Source organism: Oncorhynchus tshawytscha, linkage group LG04 (assembly GCF_018296145.1).
Source record: "Oncorhynchus tshawytscha isolate Ot180627B linkage group LG04, Otsh_v2.0, whole genome shotgun sequence".
NCBI classification, from domain to species: Eukaryota; Metazoa; Chordata; class Actinopteri; order Salmoniformes; family Salmonidae; genus Oncorhynchus; species Oncorhynchus tshawytscha.
The window spans coordinates 47,063,106-47,087,170 of record NC_056432.1 but is presented as its reverse complement, the minus strand read 5'-3'; the positions used below and the strand labels follow the sequence as shown (position 1 = coordinate 47,087,170).

General features: G+C 42.4%; 1 protein-coding gene across 1 annotated transcript in view; it reads right to left on the bottom strand.

Moving 5' to 3' along the window:
• The window catches only part of rasgrf2b (Ras protein-specific guanine nucleotide-releasing factor 2b), a 173,587-nt gene that overhangs the window by 29,196 nt on the left and 120,326 nt on the right, over window positions 1-24,065 (bottom strand). Inside the window, 4 exon segments of the mRNA XM_042320823.1 lie at window positions 409-521; window positions 3,409-3,515; window positions 3,588-3,677; window positions 14,571-14,696. Coding sequence (XP_042176757.1) covers window positions 409-521; window positions 3,409-3,515; window positions 3,588-3,677; window positions 14,571-14,696 — 436 coding nt within the window.

Sequence of the window (24,065 nt, the reverse complement as noted above, 5' to 3'; positions counted from 1 at the left end):
CCTACCACTTCGTGGCTGAGCCGTTGTTGCTCCTAGACATTTCCACTTCACAATAACAGCACTTACAGTTAACTGGGGCAGCTCTAGCAGGGCAGACATTTGATGAACTGACTTGTTGGAAAGGTGGCATCCTATGGCAGTGCCACGTTGAAAGTCACTGAGCTCTTCAGTAAGGCCATTCTACTGCCAGTGTTTGTCTATGGAGATTGCTTGGCCGTGTGCTCGATTTTATATACCTGTCAGCAACGGGTATGGCTGAAATAGCCAAATCCACTAACTTGAAGGGGTGTCCACATACCTTTGTATATATAGTGTATGTGGCCAGTAGCTGCTTGTGTGTATGTGTGTGTGTACATGTGTTCATATTTGAGTGCGTGTGTTTGTCCATGCCTGCATGTTTGTGTGTACCTTAGTATATTAGCAGTAGCTTTTCTCTCCTGTGGCAATAGGTCTGGATCTCTGAGTATCTCCTCTAGTAGACAGATCACTCCCATCTTCAACTCACTGTTCATCTCAAAGTCCTAAACAACACACACACACACACACACACACACACACACACACACACACACACACACACACACACACACACACACACACACACACACACACACACACACACACACACACACACACACACACACACTTAAGAGATATTGCCCGAGAAGCCGTTATTTGGAGGATACAGCGCATTCGGGAAGTATTCAGACCCCTTTACTTTTTTCCCTCAATCTACACACTTTTTCCCCCTCAATCTACACACAATACCCCATAATGACGAAGCAAAAACAGATTTTTAGAAACGTTTACAAATGTATTACAAATAAAAAACACATACCTTATTTACATAAGTATTCAGACCCTTTGCTATGAGAATTTAGCTCAGGTGCATCCTGTTTCCATTGATCATCCTTGAGATGTTTCGACAACTTGATTGGAGTCCATCTGTGGTAAATTACATTAATTGGACTTGACTTGGAAAGGCACACGCCTGTCTATATAAGGTCCCACAGTTGACAGTGCATATCAGAACAAAAACCGAACCATGAGGTCGAAGGAATTGTCTGAGAATTCAGGGGAGAAGGGCATTGGTCAGGGAGGTGACCAAGAACCAGATGGTCACTCTGACAGAGCTCTAGAGTTCCTCTGTGGAGATGGGACAACCTTCCAGAAGGACAACCATCTCTTGCAACACTCCAAAAATCAGGCCTTCATGGTAGAGTGGCCAGACGGAAGCCACTCCTCAGTAAAAGGCACACGATAGCGTGTTTGGAGTTTGCCAAAAGGCATCTAAAGGACTCTGAGACCATGAGAAACAAGATGGAACTCTTTGGCCTGAATGCCAAGCGTCACGCCTGGAGGAAACCTGGCACTATCCCTACGGTGAAGCATGGTGGTGCAGCATCGTGCTGTGGGGATGTTTTCCATCGGCAGGGTCTGAGAGACTAGTCAGGATTGAGGGAAAAATGAACGGAGCAAAGTACAGACATATCCTTGATGAAAACCTGTTCCAGAGCGCTCAGGACCTCAGACTGGGGCAAAGGTTCACCTTCCAACAGGACAACAACCCTAAGCACACTGCCAAAACAATACAGGAGTGGCTTCGGGACAAGTCTCTGAATGTCCTTTAGTGGCCCAGACAGGATCTGGACTTGAACCTGATCAAACATCTCTGGAGAGGCCTGAAAATAGCTGTGCAGTGATGCTCCCATCCAACCTGACAGAGCTTGAGAGGATCTGCAGAGAGGAATGGGAGAAACTGCCCAAATACAGGTGTGCCAAGCTTGTACAGTGGCTTGCAAAAGTATACACCCCCCTTCCTTGGCATTTTTCCAATGTTGTTGCCTTACAACCTGGAATTAAAATGGATTTTGGGGGGGTTGGTATCATTTGATTTACATAACATGACTACCACTTTGAAGATGCAAAATATTTTTTATTGTGAAACAAACAAGAAATAAGACAGAAAATTGAGCATGCATAACTATTTACCCCCCAAGGGTCATTGTCCTGATGGAAGGTGAACCTCCGTCCCAGTCTCAAATATCTGGAAGACTGGTTTCCTTCAAGAATTTCCCTGTATTTAGTGTCATCCATCATTCCTTCAATTCTGACCAGTTTCCTGCTGATGAAACATATCCCCACAGCATGATGCTGCCACCACCATGCTTCACTGTGGGGATGGTGTTCTCGGGGTGATGAGAGGTGTTGCGTTTGCGCCAGACATAGCATTTTCCTTGATGGCCAAAAGGCTCAATTTTAGTCTCATCTGACCTGAGTACCTTCTTCCATATGTTTGGCGAGTCTCCAACATGCCTTTTGGCGAACACCAAAAGTGTTCGCTTATTTTTTTCTTTAAGTAAATGGCTTTTTTTCTGGCTACTCTTCCATAAAGCCCAGCTCTGTGGAGTGTACAGCTTAAAGTGGTCCTATGGACAGATACTCCAATTTCCGCTGTGGAGCTTTGCAGCTCGTTTCAGGGTTATCTTTGGTCCCTTTGTTTCCTCTCTGATTGAATGACCTCTTTGCATGGTCTGTGCGATTTGGTGGGTGGCCCTCACTTGGCAGGTTTATTGTGGTGCCCTATTCTTTCCATTTCTTATAATGGATTTAATGGTGCTCCGTGGGATGTTCAAAGTTTCAGATACTTTTTATAACACAACCCTGATCTGTACTTCTCCACAACTTTGACCCTGACCTGTTTGGAGAGCTCCTTGGTCTTCATAGTGCCGCTTGATCGGTGGTGCCCCTTGCTTAGTGGTGTTGCAGACTCTGGGGCCTTTCAGAACAGGTGTTCCTATACTGAGATCATGTGACAGGTCATGTGACACTTAGAGTGCACACGGGTGGACTTTATTTAACAAATTATGTGACTTCTGAAGATAATTGGTTGCACCATATCTTTTTTAGGGGCTTCATAGCAAAGGGGGTGAATACATATGTACACACCACTTCTCCGTTTTTGATTTTTTCGAATTTTTGAAACAAGTTATTTTCTACATTTCACTTCACCAATTTGGACTATTTTGTGTATGTCCACTACATGAAATCCAAATAAAAATCCATTTAAATTACAGGTTGCAATGAAACATAATAGGAAAAATGCCAAGGGGGTGAATACTTTTGCAAGGCACTGTAGTGTCATACCCAAGAAGTATCGAGGCTGTAATCGCTGCCAAAGGTGCTTCAACAAAGTACTGAGTAAGGGGTCTGAATACTATACTTATGTAAATGTAATGTGACATATATTTTTTGGGTGCAAACATTTATGAAACCAGTTTTTACTTTGTCATTATGGGATATTGTGTGTAGATTTTTTTAACAAGGCTGTAACCTAACAAAATTTGGAAAAAGTCAGGGAATCTGAATACTTTACAAAGGTACTGTACATACACAGTGTGTACAGACCTGGGAGTGTTTTGAGACCCAGTGTCGAAGTACGTTGAGGACTCTGTTAGTAGCAGCTCTTCTGATGATAAACTCCTTATCACATGTCCTCTCTGAGTTATTAAACACTGGTCGAGAGAGGAGAACAATTAGTGTGTGTGCTTGCTTGAGTGTGTGTGTGTGTGTGTGTGTGTGTGTACCTGGGGGAGAGCCATGTCCTGCTGCAGCTGTAGCAATAGCAAAGGCTGAGGCAGGAGAAACAGAACAACGAGAGTTCTCCCCTGATTGAACTAGAGAGAGAAAGTGAAATAGAGAGACAGAGAGAGAGAGAGAAAGAGAAAAGTTATCCATTCACAAGCACACACAGCATTTCCACCTTGTTCACAGTCCCAACATTTCTTTCACCGTCTGAGACAATCTACAATATTCAGTCCAATACTGTCACCTTGTCTCAGCTGCCCTACATATGGGCTGCTTTAATGTCATCCAAACAGCATTAAGCTAAATCCAAGAAAAATTGTTACCAGTCTGACCAACACACACACACACACACACACACACACACACACACACACACACACACACACACACACACACACACACACACACACACACACGCACACACGTGCACACACACACACAGAGCTCCTCTGGCTCTGAAGCTCCGACCAGTGACTTGGGCTTGTTTAAATGAAGTGTGAGTCACAGGGAAATAATCCTATGTGAATCTGGCCTCACTAAACATTCACTCCACTGAGGATATGTACCACTGGAATGAAAGCTAACCCAAACACACTTCAGCCCACCTTGAACAAAAAAGGGAATCAGGTAATTAACTCTAAGATTTGTTAATGCAAAAACATATGCCTTACCTAAAAACACTTCAACATTTGACTATCCAGGGAAATAAAGAAAAATGCGCTTTTGTCCTGAAAATAAATTCAGATCAATGCAGACACAGACTTCTCCTTTTCTTTATTTTCCTGGGATAGTCACCTGTTGAAGTGTCCTTGGGTAAGGAATACTTTTTTGAATATATAGTGGGGCAAAAAAGTATTTAGTCAGCCACCAATTGTGCAAGTTCTCCCACTTAAAAAGATGAGAGAGGCCTGTAATTTTCATCATAGGCACACTTCAACTATGACAGACAAAATGAGAAAAAAAATACAGAAAATCACATTGTAGGATTTTTAATGACAGAGGGAATGGGAATGAGGAGATTTTGAATGTAGTATTTATTCTGGATCCCCATTAGCTGCTGCCAAGCAGCTACTCTTCCTGGGGTCCAGCAAAATTAAGGCAGTTATACATTTGAAAAACATTACAATACAATCATAACAGATTTCACAACATATTAAGTGTGGTCCCTCAGGCCTCTACTCTACTACCACTTATCTATAACAGAAAATCCATGTGTACATGTGTCTATAGTGCGCATGCCATTGTGTGTTTGTATGCATTTGTCTATGTTTGTGTTGTTTCACAGTCCCCACTGTTCCATAAGGTGTATTTTTATATGTTTTTCAAATCAAATTTTACTGCTGGCATGAGTTACTTTGATGTGGAATAGAGTTCCATGTAGTCATGGTAATATGTAGGACTGTGCACCTCTCTGTTCTGGACTTGGGGACTGTGAAGAGACCTCTGGCGGCATGTCTTGTGGGGTATGCATGTGTGTCTGAGCTGTGTGCCATTAGTTCAAACAGACAGCACGGTGCATTCAACATGTCAATACCTCTCACAAATACAAGTAGTGATGAAGTCAATCTCTCCTCCACTTTCAGCCAGGAGAGATTTACATGTATATCATTAATGTTAGCTCTCTGTGTACATTCAAGGGCCAGTCGTGCTGCCCTGTTCTGAGCCATTGCACTTTTCCTAAGTCCCTCTTTGTCATACCTGACCACACGACTGAACAGTAGTCCAGGTGCGACAAAACTAGGGCCTGTAGGACCTACCTTGTTGATTGTGCTGTTAAGGCAGAGCAGCTCTTTATAATCCCCATCCTAGCTACTGTTGTATCAATATTTTTGAAACATGACAGTTTACAATCCAGGTTTACTCCAAACAGTTTATTCTCCTCAACTTGCTCAATTTCCACATTATTCATTCCAAGATTTAGTTGAGGCTTAGGGTTTAGTGTATGATTTATCCCAAATGCAACGATTTTAGTTTTTGAAAGATTTAGGACTAACTTATTCCTTGCCACCCATTATGAAACTAACTGCAGGTCTTTGTTAAATGTTTGTTAAGTGTTGTTGATGTGTATAGTGTTGAGTCATCTGCATATTAGACACACTGGCTTTACGCAAAGGCCTAGACAGCTGCCCTGACGAATTCCTGATATTATACCTGGATTTTGTGGGAGAGGCTTCCAATAAAGAACTGACTGACCTTCATGTCTTAAAGTAATGATGGACTGTCATTTCCCTTTGCTAATTTGAACTGTTCTTGCCATAATATGGACTTGGTCTTTTACCAGATAGGGCTATTTTCTATATACCACTCCTACCTTGTCACAACAACATTGGCTCAAACGCATTAAAAGATTGAAAGAAATTCCACAAATGAACTATTAACAAGGCGCAGCTGTTAATTGAAATGCATTCTAGGTGAGTACCTCATCAAATCAAATTGTATTTGTCACATGCACTGAATAAAACAGGTGTAGACCTTACAGTGAAATGCTTACTTACAAGACCTTAACCAACAATGCTGTTTTAAGAAAATACATCAAGAAAGTAAAAGATAAAAGTAACAAATATTTGAAGAGCACCAGTAAAATAACAAGCTATATAAAAGGGGTACCGGTACAATCAATGAGTCACCGGTGTTGAGGTAATTGAGGTAATATGTACATGTAGGTAGAGTTATTAAAGTGACTATGCATAGATAATAACAGAGAATAGCAGCAGCGTAGAAGAGGGGGGCAGTGCAAATAGTCTGGGTAGCCATTTGATTAGATGTTCCGGAGTCTTATGGCTTGGGGGTAGGAGCTGTTAAGAAGCCTCTTGGACCTAGACTTGGCGCTCCGGTATTGCTTCCCATGCGGTAGCAGAGAGAACAGTCTATGACTAGGGTGGCTGGAAATTTTCACCATTTTTAGGGCCTTCCTCTGACACCGCCTGGTATAGAGGTCCTGGATGGCAGGAAGCTTGGCCCCGGTGATGTACTGGGCCGCACGCACTACCCTATGTAGTGCCTTGCGGCCGGGGGCCGAGCAGTTGCCATACCAGGCAGTGATTTAACCCATCAGGATGCTCTCGATGGCGCAGCTGTAAAACCTTTTGAGGATATGAGGACCCATGCCAAATATTTTCAGTCAGGGGGAATAGGTTTTGTTGTGCCCTCTTCAAGACTGTCTTGGTGTGCTTGGACTATGTTAGATTGTTGGTGATGTGGACGCCAAGGAACTTGAAGCTCTCAACCTGCTCCACTACAGCCCTGTCACCGAAAATCCTACTTTTCCTGTAGTCCACAATCAACTCCTTTGTCTTGATCAAGTTGAGGGAGAGGTTGTTGTCCTTGCACCACATGGTCAGGTCTCTGACCTCCTGTCAGAGCAGCTCACATATCACTGCACCTGTACATAAGCTCATCTGTAAATAGCCCATCTGATCTACCTCATCCCCATACTGTATTTATTAATTTACCTTGCTCCTTGGCACCCCAGTATCTCAACTTGCACATTCATCCTCTGCACATCCTACCAATACAGTGTTGATTTGCTATATAGCAATTACTTTGCCACCATGGCCTATTTATTGCCTTACCTCTCTTATCCTACCTCATTTGCACATGCTGTATATAGATTTTCCTACTGTATTATTGATTGTATGTTTGTTTATTACAAGTGCTTTATTTGATCTTGGCCAGGTCACAGCTGGAAATGAGAACTTGTTCTCAACTAGCCTACCTGGTTAAATAAAGGTGAAATAAAAAAATAAAAAATAAGAAAATAAACTGTCTCATCATTGTCGGTGATCAGGCCTACCACTGTTGTGTCATCGGCAAACTTAATGATGGTGTTGGAGTTGTGCCTGGCCGTGCAGTCATGAGTGAACAGGGACTACAGGAAGGGACTGAACACACAGCCTGAGGGGCCCCCGTGTTGAGGATCAGCGTGCTGGATGTGTTGTTACCTAACCTTCCCACCTGGGGGCAGCCCGTCAGGAAGTCCAGGATCCAGTTGCAGAGGGATGTGTTTAGTCCCAGGGTCCTGGGAGGATGGTGTTGATGTGAGCCATGACCAGCCTTTCAAAGCACTTCATGACTACTGGTTGAGAGAATGTGAAAAGCTGTCAAGGCAAAGGGTGGCTACTTTGAAGAATCTCAAATACAAAACATATTTTGATTTGTTTAACCCTTTTTTTTACTACATGATTCCATATTTGTTACTCCATAGTTTATGTCTTCACTATTATTCTACAGTGTAGAACATCATCATAATAAAGAAAAACCCTTGAATGAGTAGGTGTGTCCAAACTTTTGAATGGTACTGTATGGTACTATATGAAAACCCAAAATAATAAATATTTGATGGCTGCCAAATATTTGATGAAGAACCAAAAACTAAATTAGTCTAAATATATGATCATTAGCACATGGTTTGGAAGGCTCTCAGGTATTAATTTTAATATAGCCTAGAATTAAATACATGAGGGACATGGAATCACCTCAACGTTAGAATAGACCACTTTTGCAGCTTCAAAATGATGAACAAATACAGTGCCGTATTCTAGATTTTGTTATGTTACAACCTGAATTTAAAATGGATGAAATTTAGATTTTCCGTCACCATAACGTCAAAGTGGAACTATGATTTTATATATATATTTTTTTATTAATACAAAACAAAAGCTTAAATGTCTTGTCAATAATATTCCACCCCTTTGATATGGCAAGCCTAAATAAGTTCAGGAGAAAAATATGCTTAACAAGTTACGTAATAAGTTGCATGGACTTTTTTTGAATGACTACCTCATCTCTGTACCCCACAAATATAATTATCTACAGTGCAATCGGAAAATATTCAGAGCTCAGGTCCATCCTGTTTCTATTGATCATCCTTGAGATGTTTCGACAACTTGATTGGAGTCCACCTGTGGTAAATTAAATTAATTGGACTTGGCTTGGAAAGGCACACGCCTGTCTACATAAGGTCTCACAGTTGACAGTGCTTATCAGAGTAAAAACCGAGCCATGAGGTCGAAGGAATTATCTGAATTATCTGAGAAGGGCATTGGTCAGGCAGATGACCAAGAACCCGACGGTCACTCTGACAGAGTTCTAGAGTTCCTCTGTGGAGATGGGAGAACCTTCCAGAAGGACAACCATCTCTGCAACACTCCAACAATCAGGCCTTTATGGTAGAGTGGCCAGACGGAAGCCACTCCTCAGTAAAAGGCACATGACAGCGTGCTTGGAGTTTGCCAAAAGGCACCCAAACGACTCTTAGACCATGAGAAACAAGATTGAACTCTCTGGCCTTAATGCCAAGCATCACGTCTGGAAAAAAACAGGCACTTCTCATGACCTGGCCAATACCATCTCTACGGTGAAACATGGTAGTGGCAACATCATGCTGCGCAGATGGTTTTCAGCGACAGGGACTGGAAGACTAGTCAGGATCAAGGGAAAGATAAACGGAGCAAAGTACAAAGATAATCTCGATGAAAACCTGCTCAAGAGCGCTCAGGAAGTAGAAAATGGCGCCGACAGAGAGGGCTGCCATTCCTCGCATCTAGTCCTTAGGAAACTTTGCAGTATTTTGTTTTTATGTGTATTATTTCTTACATTGTTATCCCAGAAAATCTTCAGGGTTATGAGAGCGGTGTCAACTTACCAACACTACGACCAGGAATACGACTTTCCCCGAAGAGGGAAGACATCAGGGATTGTAACATACTCTGTTTCACGGAAACATGGTTCTCTCGGGATATGCTGTCGGAATCGATACAGCCTCCTGGATTCTTTGTACGCCGCACCGACAGGAATAAACTTCTCTCCGTGAAGAAGAAGGGCGGGGGTGTATGTTTCATGATTAACGACTCATGGTGTAAATGTAGCAACATACAGGAACTCAAGTCCTTTCGTTCACCTGACCTATAATTCCTCTCAATCAAATGCCGACCGTATTATCTCTCAAGAGAATTCTCCTCGATTATTGTCACAGCCGTGTATATCCCCCTCAAGCTGATACCACGACGGCCCTCAAGGAACTTCACTGGACTTTATGCAAACTGGAAACCATATATCCTGAGGCTGCATTTATAGTTGCTGGGGATTTTAACAAAGCAAATTTGAGATCAAGGCTACCTAAATTCTACCAGCATATTGACTGAGGTAGTCGCGCTGGCAAAATTATGGATCACTGCTACTCTAACTTCTGTGATGCATATAAGGCCCTCCCCCACCCTGCCTTGGGGCAAATCTGACCACGATTCCATTTTGCTCCTCCCTTCCTATAGGCAGAAACTCAAACAGGATGTACCTGTGCTAAGAACTATTCAATGCTGGTCTGACCAATTGGATTCCACTCTTCAAGATTGTTTTGATCACACAGACTGGTATATGTTCTGGGTAGCCTCAGAGAATAATATTGACGTACACGCTGATTCGGTGAGTGAGTTTATATGGAAGTGTATAGGAGATATTGTACCCACTGTGACTATTAAAACCTACCTTAACCAGAAACTGTGGATAGATGGCAGCATTCGCGCAAAACTTACGTGACTGGGAATATGGCTGAATAGATACAGTGTACTTCTTCTCTCCGCAAGGCAATCAAACAAGCGAAATGTCAGTATAGAGACAAAGTGGAGACTCAATTCAACAGCTCAGACACGAGACATATGTGGCATGGTATACAGACAATCACGGACTACAAAAAGAAAACCAGCCACGTCACGGACACTGGCGTTCTGCTTACAGACAAAATAAACACCTTCTTTGCCCGCTTTGAGGATAATACAGTGCCACCGACATGGCCACTACCAAGGACTGTGGGCTCTCCTTCTCCGTGGCTGTCATGAGTAAGACATTTAAACGTGTTAACCCTCGCAAGGCTGCAGGCCCAGACGGCGTCCCTAGCCGCATCCTCAGAGCATGCGCAGACCAGCTGGCAGGTGTATTTACGGACATATTCAATCTATTCCTATGCTTCAAGATAGCCACCATTGTTCCTGTACCCAAGAAGGCAAAGGTGACTGAACTAAATGACTATCGCCTCGTAGCACTCACTTCTGTAATCATGAAGTGCTTTGAGAGGCTAGTCAAGGATCATATCAAAGGATCATATCACCTCCACCTTACCTGTCACCCTACAGTTGTGGCCAAAAGTTTTGAGAATGACACAAATATCAATTTTCACCAAGTCTGCTGCCTCAGTTTGTATGACGGCAATTTGCATATACTCCAGAATGTTATTGTCACGTTCTGACCTTTATTTCCTTTGTTTTGTATTTATTTATTATGGTCAGGGCGTGAGTTGGGTGGGCAGTCTATGTTTGTTTTTCTATGATTTGGGTATTTCTATGTTTCGGCCTAGTATGGTTCTCAATCAGAGGCAGGCGTCATTAGTTGTCTCTGATTGAGAATCATACTTAGGTAGCCTGGGTTGCACTGTTTGTTTGTGGGTGATTGTCTATGTTGATGGCTTGTTTCAGCGCAGCTCGCATTAGCTTCACGGTTGTTATTTTGTTCACTGTGTTTCAGTGTTCAGTGTTTTCTTTATTAAAATTCACGATGAACACATATCACGCCGCATTTTGGTCCTCCGATCCTTCTCGCCGTGACAGTTATGAAGAGTGATCAGATGAATTGCAAATAATTGCAAAGTCCCTCTTTGCCATGCAAATGAACTTAATCCCCCAAAATCATTTCCACTGAATTTCAGCCCTGCCACAAAAGGACCAGCTGACATGTTAGTGATTCTCTCGTTAACACAGGTGTGAGTGTTGATGAGGACAAGGCTGGAGATCACTATCATGCTGATTGAGTTCGAATAACAGACTGGAAGCTTCAAAAGGAGGGTGGTGCTTGGAATCATTGTTCTTCCTCTGTCAATCATGGTTGCCTGCAAGGAAACACGTGCCGTCGTCATTGCTTTGCACAAAAAGAGCTTCAAAGGCAAGGATATTGCTGCCAGCAAGATTGCACCTAAATCAACCATTTATCGGATCATCAAGAACTTCAAGGAGAGCAGTTCAATTGTTGTGAAGAAGGCTTCAGGGCGCCCAAGGACGTCAAACAAGCGCCAGGACTGTCTCCTAAAGTTAATTCAGCTGGGGGATTGGGGCACCACCAGTACAGAGCTTGCTCAGGAATGGCAGCAGGCAGGTGTGAGTGCATCTGCACGCACCGTGAGGCGAAGACTTTTGGAGGATGGCCTGGTGTCAAGAAGGGCAGCAAAGAAGCAACTTCTCTTCAGGAAAAACATCATTGACAGACTGATATTCTGCAAAAGGTACAAGGATTGGACTGCTGAGGGCTGGGGTAAAGTCATTGTCTCTGATGAATCCCCTTTCCGATTGTTTGGGGCATCCGGAAAAAGCTTGTCCGGAGAAGACAAGGTGAGCGCTACCATCTTTCTACTTTGCACATTCTTCCATTGCAAATCTACCATTCCGGTGTTTTACTTGCTATATTGTATTTACTTTGCCACCATGGCCTTTTTTTGCCTTAAGGATGGCCTTATCTCACCTCATTTGCTCACATCGTATATAGACTTGTTTATACTGTATTATTGACTGTATGTTTGTTTTACTCCTTGTGTAACTCTGTGTCATTGTATGTGTCGAACTGCTTTGCTTTATCTTGGCCAGGTCGCAATTGTAAATGAGAACTTGTTCTCAACTTGCCTACCTGGTTAAATAAAGGTGAAATAAAAATAAATAAAAATAAAAATGCCAACAGTAAAGAATCCTGAGACCATTCATGTGTGGGGTTGCTTCTCAGCCAAGGGAGTGGGATCACTCACAATTTTGCCTAAGAACACAGCCATGATTAAAGAATTGTACCAACACATCCTCAGAGAGCAACTTCTCCCAACCCTCCAGGAACAGTTTGGTGACAAAAATGCCTTTTCCAGCATGGTGGAGCACCTTTTGGAGGATAACTAAGTGGCTCAGGGAACAAAGCATCGATATTTTGGGTCCATGGCCAGGAAACTCCACAGACCTTAATCCCATTGAGTACTTGTGGTCAATCCTCAAGAGGCGGGTGAACAAACTCCAATCATTGATTATGCAAGAATGGGTTGCCATCAGTCAGGACGTGGCCCAGAAGTTAATTGACAGCATGCCAGGGCAGATTGCAGAGGTCTTGAAAAAGAAGGGTCCACACTGCAAATATTGACTCTTTGCATCAACTTCATGTAATTGTCAATAAAAGCCTTTGACACTTATGAAATACTTGTAATTATACTTCAGTATTCCATAGTAACATCTGACAAAATATCTAAAGACACTGAAGCAGCAAACTTTGTGGGAATTAATATTTGTGTCATTCTCAAAACTTTTGGCCTGACTGTAGACCCACTTCAATTTGCTTACAGCCCCAATAGGTCCACAGATGATGCAATCGCCATAACACTGCTCTATCCCACCTGGACAAAAGGAACACCTACCTGAGAATGCTATTCATTGACTATAGTTCAGCATTCAACATGATAGTGCCCTCAAAGCTCATCACTAAGCTAAGGACCCTGGGACTAAACACCTCCCTCTACAACTTGATCCTGGACTTCCTGATGGGCCGCCCCCAGGTGGTAAGAGTAGGTAACAACACATCTGCCACGCTGATCCTCAACACGGGGGCCCCTCAGGGTTGCGTGCTCAGTCCCCTCCTGTACTCCCTCTTCACCTATGACTACATGGCCAGGCACGACTCCAACACCATCATTAAGTTTGCCGATGACAAAGCACTGGTAGGCCTGATCACCGACAACGATGAGACAGCCTATAGGGAGGAGGTCAGAGACCTAGCCGTGTGGTGCCAGGACACTAAGCTCTCCCTCAACGCGATCAAGAGAAAGGAGATGATTGTGGACTACAGGAAAAGAGGGCCGAGCACGCCCCCATTCTCATCAACAGGGCTGTAGTGGAGCAGGTTGAGAGCTTCAAGTTCCTTGGTGTCCACATCACCAACAAACTATCATGGTCCAAACACACCGGTACCGAAGAGCCAAGTCTAGGTCCTAAAGGCTTCTTATCAGCTTCTATACCCCTAAGCCATAAGACTTCTGAACAGTTAATCAAATGGCTATCCCCTCCCTTTACGTTGCTGTTATTCTCTGGTTATTATCTATGCATAGTCACTTTAGCTCTACCTACATATTATCTCAATTACCTCGACTAACCTGTGTCCCCCACACATTGACTCTGTACCGGTACCCCCTGTATATAGCCCCGCTAATGTTATTTTACTGCTGCTCTTGTAAAGCCCTTAACCAGCAATGCAGTTCTAAGAAAAATAAGTGTTAAGTAAGAAATAGATAAGTAAAACACTTACATAAAAAAACAAATGGTTAAAGAGCAGCAGTAAAATAACATTAAGCATTTCACTCTCTACAATTGTATTGAATACTGTTGTATTCGGCGCATGTGACAAATACAATTTGATTTGATTTGATACTCATCTGTACAAAATATAAATCGGTTTGAATTTATTATGTACACAAATGGACATCCAGGAGAATTGGGCGGCAGGTAGCCTAGTGGTTAGAGTGTTGGGCCTGTAACCAAAGTTTGGTGGATAAAATCCCCAAGCTGACAAGGTAAAAATCTGTCGTTCTGCCTCTGCCCCCTCCACTGTTCCTAGGCCATTATTGTAAATAATAATTTGTTCCTAACTGATTTGCCTAGTTAAATAAAGGTTAAATATAGAATGTTCAAAAAAGTATTGTGTAGATCAAATATGACTGTCACATAGATTGGAATAGTATAGGAGATTGTGTTTGCTATTTATTATATTTCTATCTTCAACATACAGTTCCAGATACAGCCCTGCCATTAGTTGAAGGCAGCAAATCCAATAGTTTCCGAAAAGTAATCACTTTCTGAGATCTGTATTCAAATAGTTAACTATTTGTCTCCCCCAAATAAATAGTTACTTTCCACGAAGCACAGTTTAAACCGTAGTTGTGTCAGGTCTGACACACAAACATACGCTCACACATTTACCTCCAGGCTGCCTGTAGCGGAAGTGTCGTGGGGTGGAGGGGGAGCGGCAGGGAGAGACTTCTCCTGATTCGTTGTTCTGAGGCGACTCAGGGATGAACTTGTCCATTGAGACAGACTCCAAGACAGCTAAGCAGAAAATGACACACTATTGTCAATCACACAATGGCAACAACAACGGCGTCATGTAGAACAGTGAGTCAGCATGCTTGCCTGGTCTAGCGGTAATGCTGCAGCCTCCAGCACACACGTCTACAGTGATGGCATAGGTTCAAATCTGGCATAAGGCCCTTTGTCACAATCTCTATCGTTCTTCACTGTCATCCTCTATCTCTATCAGTTAAATCAAATCAGAAAATACCTTAAAAAAACAGAAAAGTGAATCCTTCACTCACACACACACACTCTCTCACAAAGATAAATACTCGGGGTACACGGGGAAAATGTAGGGGGGCCCTCAACAGCATTTTGACACCGAATCAAGAAGTCTTCCCTGTAACTGTCTTCATAAACTCAGAGGACTACAGAGCCACTTTAGATGAATATCCTGCACTGTGTGTGTGTGTGTGTGTGTGTGTGTGTGTGTGTGTGTGTGTGTGTGTGTGTGTGTGTGCGCAGTGTCCGCCCAGCCAATAAGCAATATGCTTAGGAGTGTGAAAATGGTTGACACGTCTAAAGATTTGTATAATTAAAGTAGTCAAAAGTTTTGTATTTGATCCCATATTCCTGGCACGCATTGACGACATCAAGCTTGTGACTCTAAAATCTTGTTGGAAGCATTTGCAGTAAGTTTTGGTTGTGTTTCAGATTACTTCCTTATTTTATATTTTTTTGCCCAATAGAAATGTATGGTAATTAATGTATTGTGTCATTTTGGAGTCAATTTGATTATAAATAAGAACATGAGAGAAAAGGGAATCCTGCAATGCTGCTATTGCTAGTATCACCGTGTAAGCTTCGAGGGGACTAGGAGCTACAGCAGGACGTGGTAATTAACCTCTCCAGAAAATAACTCACTGACGCTCAAGTCTCAGTCTTATCTAAGGGCCTCTGTACAGACAAACCATTTGATACGAAAGATTAATTCGCAAGATTGAACTTAGATGTGTTTTCCCAAAATACTGCTTCTAACCTAGAGACCCAACAAATAACTATTACTCATTTTATTCCCAAAAACAAATTATGTCCAATGGTTAACAACTCCTCAGTTAATACCTATTGTAGGTTAGTCATACAAGAAGTTGTGCCTGTATATACGAGAAAAACAAACCATATTCAGAAAACCTCACCAGGACAGAAGAAACAGGCACTCAATGAACAAATGAAAGACTTTGTAAATCAAACCTGCAGACAAGGGGGGTGCTGTGGTAATTTTAGACTATGAAAAATACAAAAAATGTATTGAACTTGATGCAGCTTATTAAGAAAAGATCATTCATCTTCATGAATAAATTTTAAATTTGACCAAACGGCTTGAACTGAATAAGGATTCCATTAGACTATCGGCATCTTCAAATGCTTCCTGTCAAAACATCCAAGAGGATCATAATGGGACCTTCCTGGACTACGATACATTTCCACCACTGCACCCCTCTACTAGCTAGAACCAGAAAATGGCTGCTCGTCGTTTGACTCCAGGTGAGCGTAAATGGATGCGTGTCGGAACCAGAAAGAAGGAGAAGAATCGTTCTCGGCACACCTGCCTTCTTCCCCGTGTCCGGACTTAAGACTTTCAAATCGCTTTGAGCCCCTGTTCCAGCTGTCTTCTGCCGGGGACTTGGGTGTTCCCTCCATGGCTGTGGATGTCCCTCCAGCTACCTCTCCCTGTCCTAGTCAATCAATCTCCAGGGCACAGCCTTGACCACCCAGCCCCCCTCCGCTGGGCCGTGGTCTCTGGATCAGAGCTCTGTACGTTTGGCTGTTGTAGCCTGCAGCCTACGTCTCAGCAGCCCTCTACTCAGGTGAGTTCTGTGGCTCTGGCCTCACAATCAGCTTCGAGACACAGCAGAGGCAGGATCATTCTGGCTATTGTGATAGGGAGTTCGATGGTGAGGTATATATTTGTACCAGGGGCAAAGACTTTGTGTCTTCCCAGGGCAAACATTCAGGATATCACCACGTTGCTTCCTGAGGCTGTGTGTCAGTCAATGGGGGCTGATACTGTCATGGTTCACTTGGGGTCGAATAACATTATGAAGGGCAGCTCAGAACAGCTGAAGATGGATTTTAAAGAACTGATTGGGTCTCTACTTGACACCAACGAATGCCACATAATATCTGGCCCTCTGCCATAAATCATGACATTGAATGGTTCAGCAGAATTTTAGCTCTCCGTAACTGTCTACAAGACTATTGCAGCTCTGTGGTTTTAACATTTATTGACAACCCAAAAATGTAGGTTCTTGGATCCTTTCACAGCATTATAAGGCTGCGTTGAGACAATGATTTGTCAATGACTCAAGCCCAGCTCATTTAATCCCTACCATTGTGTCGCTGAGTTGTCATAATGCTTCAGCAAATGTACATTATACCAGGGGCATTGAAAGACACAATGTAAGTAACCTATTTTATGTCAATCTCACTATCCTGCCTCTGCTGATCCTACAGCTATTGTATGTGGTAATCAGATGCCTATTAACCAGATAAATACTGTTAGGACTGAGGTGGTGTGCACAAGCAGTAAGTCCACTGTGTGCAGCTCACCCTGCACTAACATAAATAACCCAAGCATGTCTACCTCTGCTAAGCTTCCCAGTAATGCAAGAACAACATTCAAAGACCTCAGAAAAGTGTAAAGAAATAGCCCACGTTAACATATGTAGCTTAAGAAACAAGGTTCATGAAATCAATAATTTGCTAGTAACAGGTGACATTCATATTCTGACAATCTCTAACTCACTTAGATAATTAATTCGATGATACAGTGGTAGAAATACATGGTTATAAGATCTACAGAAAATACAGAAATGCCAAAGGTGGAGTTGTGGCTGTTTATATTCAGAACCACATTCCTTTAATGCTTACAGACGATCTTCTGTTAAATACTGTTGAAGTAATATGGCTACAGGTTAATCTGCCTCACTTAAAGCCCATTCTTGTCACAGTTTCTGTTTTATTTTGAGTGTGTTTCCATAGGTTACCACTGGTTACCACTGGAGGGCACCCTTACCTTGTTTCTATCGTTATCCTGATTCTTTCTTATTGGTTTCACCTATGTGAAATATAGAATATGTTTCAAAACAATTCTACATGCTACCATGATTATGGATAATCCTGAATAAAATTGTGAATTATGAATAATTAAAAAGTTAGAGGGTCAAAGATCATACCCCCAAGACATGCTCTCTAACCATTACCAATAACAAGGGAGATTAGTATGAGGCATAATCTTTGACTCTCTGTAACATTCTCACTCACTTGTTAATCAAAACCTCTTTCTGCCTCCCGGGTGGCGCAGTGGTTTAAGGGCGCTGTACTGCAGCGCCAGCTGTGCCACCAGAGACTCTGAGTTCGTGTCCAGGCTCTGTCGTAACCGGACGCGACCGGGAGGTCCGTGGGGCGACACACAATTGGCCTAGCGTCGTCCGGGTTAGGGAGGGTTTGGCCGGTAGGGATATCCTTGTCTCATTGTGCACCAGCAACTCCTGTGGCAGGCCGGGCGCAGTGCGCGCTAACCAAGGTTGCCAGGTGCACGATGTTTCCTCTGACACATTGGTGCGGCTGGCGCTGTGTTAAGAAGCAGTGCGGCTTGGTTGGGTTGTGTATCGGAGGACGCATGACTTTCAACCTTCGTCTCTCCCGAGCCCGTACAGGAGTTGTAGCGATGAGAAAAGATAGTAGCTACTAAAAAAACAATTGGATACCACAAAATTGGGGAGAAAAAGGGGTAAAATTCAAAAAAAGAAAAACCTCTTTCTCTGAGCAATTATATTAAAATACTATACTTTTTTTGGAGCATACAATATAGATCAGTATTTGAATTATTTATTTTATACAGTCATTATCACTGATCTTTATCAAGGGTGTCAATAATTGCGGACCCCACTATATATGTATACATATACACAACCTTAGTATACCAGACATTAGGAACACCTTCCTAATATTGAATTGCACCCCCCAGTTTTAACAAGTGACATCAATAAGGGATCATAGCTTTCACCTGGATTCACCTGGTCAGTCTGTCCTCAAAAGTGCAGATGTTCTTCATTTTTAATTTTTTTGGAATAGAAACACCATAATATTAATCAAATTAATTAAGCTACATTTCTTAAAATCAATTCCATATACTATGTTCTTCAAAAAAAAGGTTTTAAATTCTCTAGTACAGCCAATAACTTTAGGTTATTTGTTAACAAAATAATTTTCTTTTCATTTTCTTTTTTTATTTCACCTTTATTTAACCTCTCTGGGAAATGTGGGACGGTAAGCACAAATAGAGGGACGGTAGCACAAATGGAGATAAAATTAATCACTAACCTTTGATGATCTTCATCCGATGACACTCATAGGACTTCATGTTACACAATACATGTTTGTTTTGTTCGATAAAGTGCATATTTATAACCAAAAATCTCATTTTACATTGGCGTGTTATGTTCAGCAGTTCCAAAACATGCAGTGATTTTGTAGAGAGCCACATCAATTTAAAGAAATACTCAAAATAAACATTGATAAGAGATACAACTATTATACATAAACTTTAGATAAACTTCTCCTTAATGCAACCGCTGTGTCAGATTTCAAAAAAACTTTACGGAAAAAGCATACCATGCAATAATCTGAGTACGGCGCTCAGAGCCCAAACAAGCCAAAAAGATATCCGTCATGTTGTGGAGTCAACATTAGTCAGAAATAGCATTATAAATATTCACTTACCTTTGATGATCTTCATCAGAATGCACTCCCAGGAATCCCAGTTCCACAAATTTTTTTTTGATTTGTTCGATAAAGTTCATGTGCGAACGAACACCTCCTTTGGTTAGCGCGTTTGGTAAATAAATCCAAACTCACGACTCGCGTGCAAGTACAGCGGAAAGGTCGGACGAAAAGTCCAAAAAGTTCCGTTACAGTCCGTAGAAACATGTCAAACGAAGTATAGAATCAATCTTTAAGATGTTTTTATCATAAATCTTCAATAATGTTCCAACTGGAGAATTCCTTTGTCTGTTGAAAAGCAACGGAACGCGAGGTAACTTTCACATGAACGCACGTCACAAGCCCATGGCACTCTGCCAGACACCTGGCTCAATACCCTCTCATTCAGCCCCCCTTCACAGTAGAAGCCTGAAACAACATTCTAAAGACTGTTGACATCTAGTGGAAGCCTTAGGAAGTGCAAAATGACCCCACAGACACTGTATGTTGGAATGGCAATGAGTTGAAGAACTACAAACCTCAGATTTCCCACTTCCTGGTTGGATTTTTCTCAGGTTTTCGCCTGCCATATGAGTTCTGTTATACTCACAGACATCATTCAAACAGTTTCAGAGTGTTTTCTATCCAAATATACTAATTATATGCATATTCGGGCTTTTATGGCTGAGTAGCAGGCAGTTTACTCTGGGCACCTTATTCATCCAAGCTACTCAATCACCAGTCACCAAGAAGTTAACCAGGTAGGCCAGTTGAGAAGAAGTTCTCATTTGCAACTGTAGAACACCATCCTAACCGTGAAGCATGGGGTGGCAACATCATGTTGTGGGGGTGCTTTGCTGCAGGAGGGACTGGTGCACTTCACAAAATAGATGGCGTCATGAGGGAGGAAAATTATGTGGATATATTGAAGCAACATCTTAAGACATAAGTCGGGAAGTTGTGGCAAAATGGCTTAAGGACAACAAAGTCAAGGTATTGGAGTGGCCATCACAAAACTCTGACCTCAGTCCTATAGAAAAATGGTGGGCAGAACTGAAAGAACGTGTACGAGCAAGGAGGCCTACAAACCTGACTCAGTTACACCAGCTCTGTCAAGAGGAATGGGCCAAAATTCACCCAACTTATTGTGGAAAGCTTGTGGAAGGCTACCTGAAACTTTTAACCCAAGTTAAACAATTTAAAGGCAATGCTACCAAATACTAATTGAGTGTATGTAAACTTCTGACCCACTGGGAATGTGATAAAATCTGACGTAAATAATTCTCTCTACTATTATTCTGAGATTTCACATTCTTACAATAAAGTGGTGATCCTAACTGACCTAAGACTGGGAATTTTTACTAGGAATAAATGTCAGAAATTGCGAAAAACTTGTGGAAAAGTTCAAATGTATTTGACTAAGGTGTACGTAAACCTCCGACTGTACATGTAGAGATGAAAAAAAAAACATGTTTAGATATACATGTTTAGATATGTTGTAGGACTCTAACCTCCAGAGGGACTTGAAAATGAGCCGGACCTGAGAGGATCACTAAAACTAAAGGTATTTTGGTTTCAGTGCATTTTCTTAGATTTTTTAAATATATACTATTAATGTGTAGGCATACTGTGTAATAAAATCAATAATTGTGTACTAAAATGTGAATGTGCTCTTGAAGAGCATATGACCATGCCGACAACCATCCAAGGAGATTTTTCGGCCGCACCGATAACCATCCGTGGAGATTTTTTGGCCACACTGAAAAAAATGCATGGATCCACACAATACCAACTTGGATGGATCCCGAGGCAAATGTGGCTTCTTCATCAACATCTTCATGCTTTCGTTAATAAAATGATATAAATACTCTCATTAATTAAACAAATTGCATAGAACCTAACACCTCAAAAAAGTAATAACATGGGTATTAGTCCATTACCATTATGAGAGTTCTGCACCAAGGGGACCTTGGTACTTTTCAGCATCTGCTGTGGAAATGTCCGGGGGTGGTTGAATTCTGGGGGAAAGTCAACGATGTCATCTCTGTTCTTACATATAAAATTCTGCTATTAGATCCAATAGTGATGTCGCCTTGTGATGACTCTGATTTGCATTTGCACTTCTCATGGCTCCAACAGTGTGTGTAGCGAAATGCACACTCTTATTAACTTCTGTGTGTGACCTATACAATTTGATTTGGTTGGCAGGAACCACAGCTGCTAAGAAAATGATTGGACATACGGAAAAAAGCAGCAGCGGACATTTCTGAACTCTTAATCAACGGGCCTTTACTCCCATGAATGTGTATCAATAAATAATGTGTCACTATTTCTGAGGATATATGATGTATAGTTCAGTAATATACATATAGTAATATACATTTGTTTTTATCTCGTGATTTATTTTACATGCTATCAGATTGTCTTTTGCATCTCTGGACAGGAACGGGCCAGCAGACCTGACCACTTCATCTTGGGCCATCCTTCCCGGAGTGCTGTCTGTTCTAACATACAGAGGTAAGTCTCGATGTCATCATCCTCCGTTAGCTTGATAAAAAATTGCTTGGGATGAGATTCAGTCTGCGTTTCTCCTCCGTTTTCTTGACTTCCTCAAGCAGGCAGACAGTCTGTAGACACTGTTCTTCCAGCGTTTGTTCATGAATGTTCTGTTGCGCCCAAACGAATTGAGCTATCAACTCGTCCATAGTGATACTGCATAAACGTCAACCATGGTCTGACCACATTGTTTGATCTAGACGTTTACACAGATCGGTCTCATCCAGGAGACCTCTTCCGGAATACAGCCTTCTGGGCTCCGGGGAATGTTGTCTCCTCTGGGATAAAACACAGAGCTCCTCGCTTCTAGCAGGCCGTGAGGATGTCTATCCAGTAGCAACCTCTCACCACCTCCAAACCTCCCGTGGCTGCCCTCCTGGCAGCTTTATGGGCCCCATATGGCTGATGAGCAATCGTCCCCTTGATTACTCACCAGTCTCAATCAGCCTCAATTAGTCTTGGCCAGAGGACCCTTGGCCAGAGGACCCAGAGGACCTGGCACGTCCATCAGAGGGAGCCAACACCGTGTGATGTAGACTCTGTCTGTCACCAGGCCTCAATGAGTCTCTCCCGGTGGCTTGTCCGCAGTGCATCCAGATGCCCAGATATTTATAAGCAGGGACATGATTAATGGGGGCACCACCCAATGGCCATATGCATAAATCATCAGATACATTCTGCAAGGAACTGAAGGCAGACTGGAGCTCCAAAAGATCCTGGCCAACCGTGGGGGCAATAGCATACACAACTGTTTGTCACCACCACCGCCTCTGCAACTGTTTGCAGAAAGCCTTTGTTAAACTGAAATTGGTACTTAATACAGGTCAAAACAAGTATATGTTATTTTTCAAAACATTTTTTTTTAAATGGATGGTGCCCACATTGATCGTGTCCCCTCTGGGCATCTGGATTGAAGAATAGCTATCTCTTAAAAAGCATATTGATAAGTTAGTTAAGAAGTTGAGAATAAAAATGGTCTTCTTTAGAAATAGGTCATGCCTCATCGCTAAAAAGCAATAAGCAGATCATTCAGTCAACATTCCTGCCGGTTCTAGACTATCTACACTGAGTGTACAGAACATTAGGAGCACCTTCATAATATTTAGTTGCACCCCCTTTTTCCCCTCAGAACAGCCTCAATTCATCGGGGCATGTACTACAAGTTGTCGACAGCGTTCCACAGGGATGCAGGCCCATGTTAACTCCAATGCTTCCCACAATTGTGCCAAGTTGCCTGGATGTCCTTTGGGTGGTGGACCATTCTTGATACACACCGGAAACCATTGAGCATGAAAACCCCAGTAGCGTTGCAGTTCATGACACACTCAAATATATGTGCCTGGCACCTACTACCATACCCCATTCAAAGGCAATTCAATGCTTTGTCTTGCCCATTCATCCTCTGAATCCTCTGAATGGCACACATACACAATCCATGTCTCAATTGTCTCAAGGCTTGTCTCTAACCTGTCTCATCCCCTTCATCTACACTGATTGAAGTGGATTTAAGGATTTAATAGGTGATATCAATAAGGGATTTGTATTTATTAGGGATCCCCATTAGCTGCTCTTCTTGGGGTCCAAACACATTAAAGCACTTACATTGCATATAAAACAAAAGATAAAACAGTACATCATCATCTGTCCAACGCTGGTCCGACCAAGCTGACCAAGCTGACTCCACACTCCAAGACTGCTTCCATCACGTGGACTGGGAGATGTTTCGTATTGCGTCAGACAACAACATTGACGAATACGCTGATTCTGTGTGCGAGTTCATTAGAACGTGCGTTGAAGATGTCGTTCCCATAGCAACGATTAAAACATTCCCTAACCAGAAACCTTGGATTGATGGCAGCATTCGTGTGAAACTGAAGGCACGAACCACTGCTTTTAATCAGGGCAAGGTGTCTGGTAACATGGCTGAATACAAACAGTGCAGCTATTCCCTCCGCAAGGCTATCAAACAAGCTAAGCGCCAGTACAGAGACAAAGTAGAATCTCAATTCAACGGCTCAGACACGAGGCATGTGGCAGGGTCTACAGTCAATCACGGACTACAGGAAGAAACCCAGCCCAGTCACG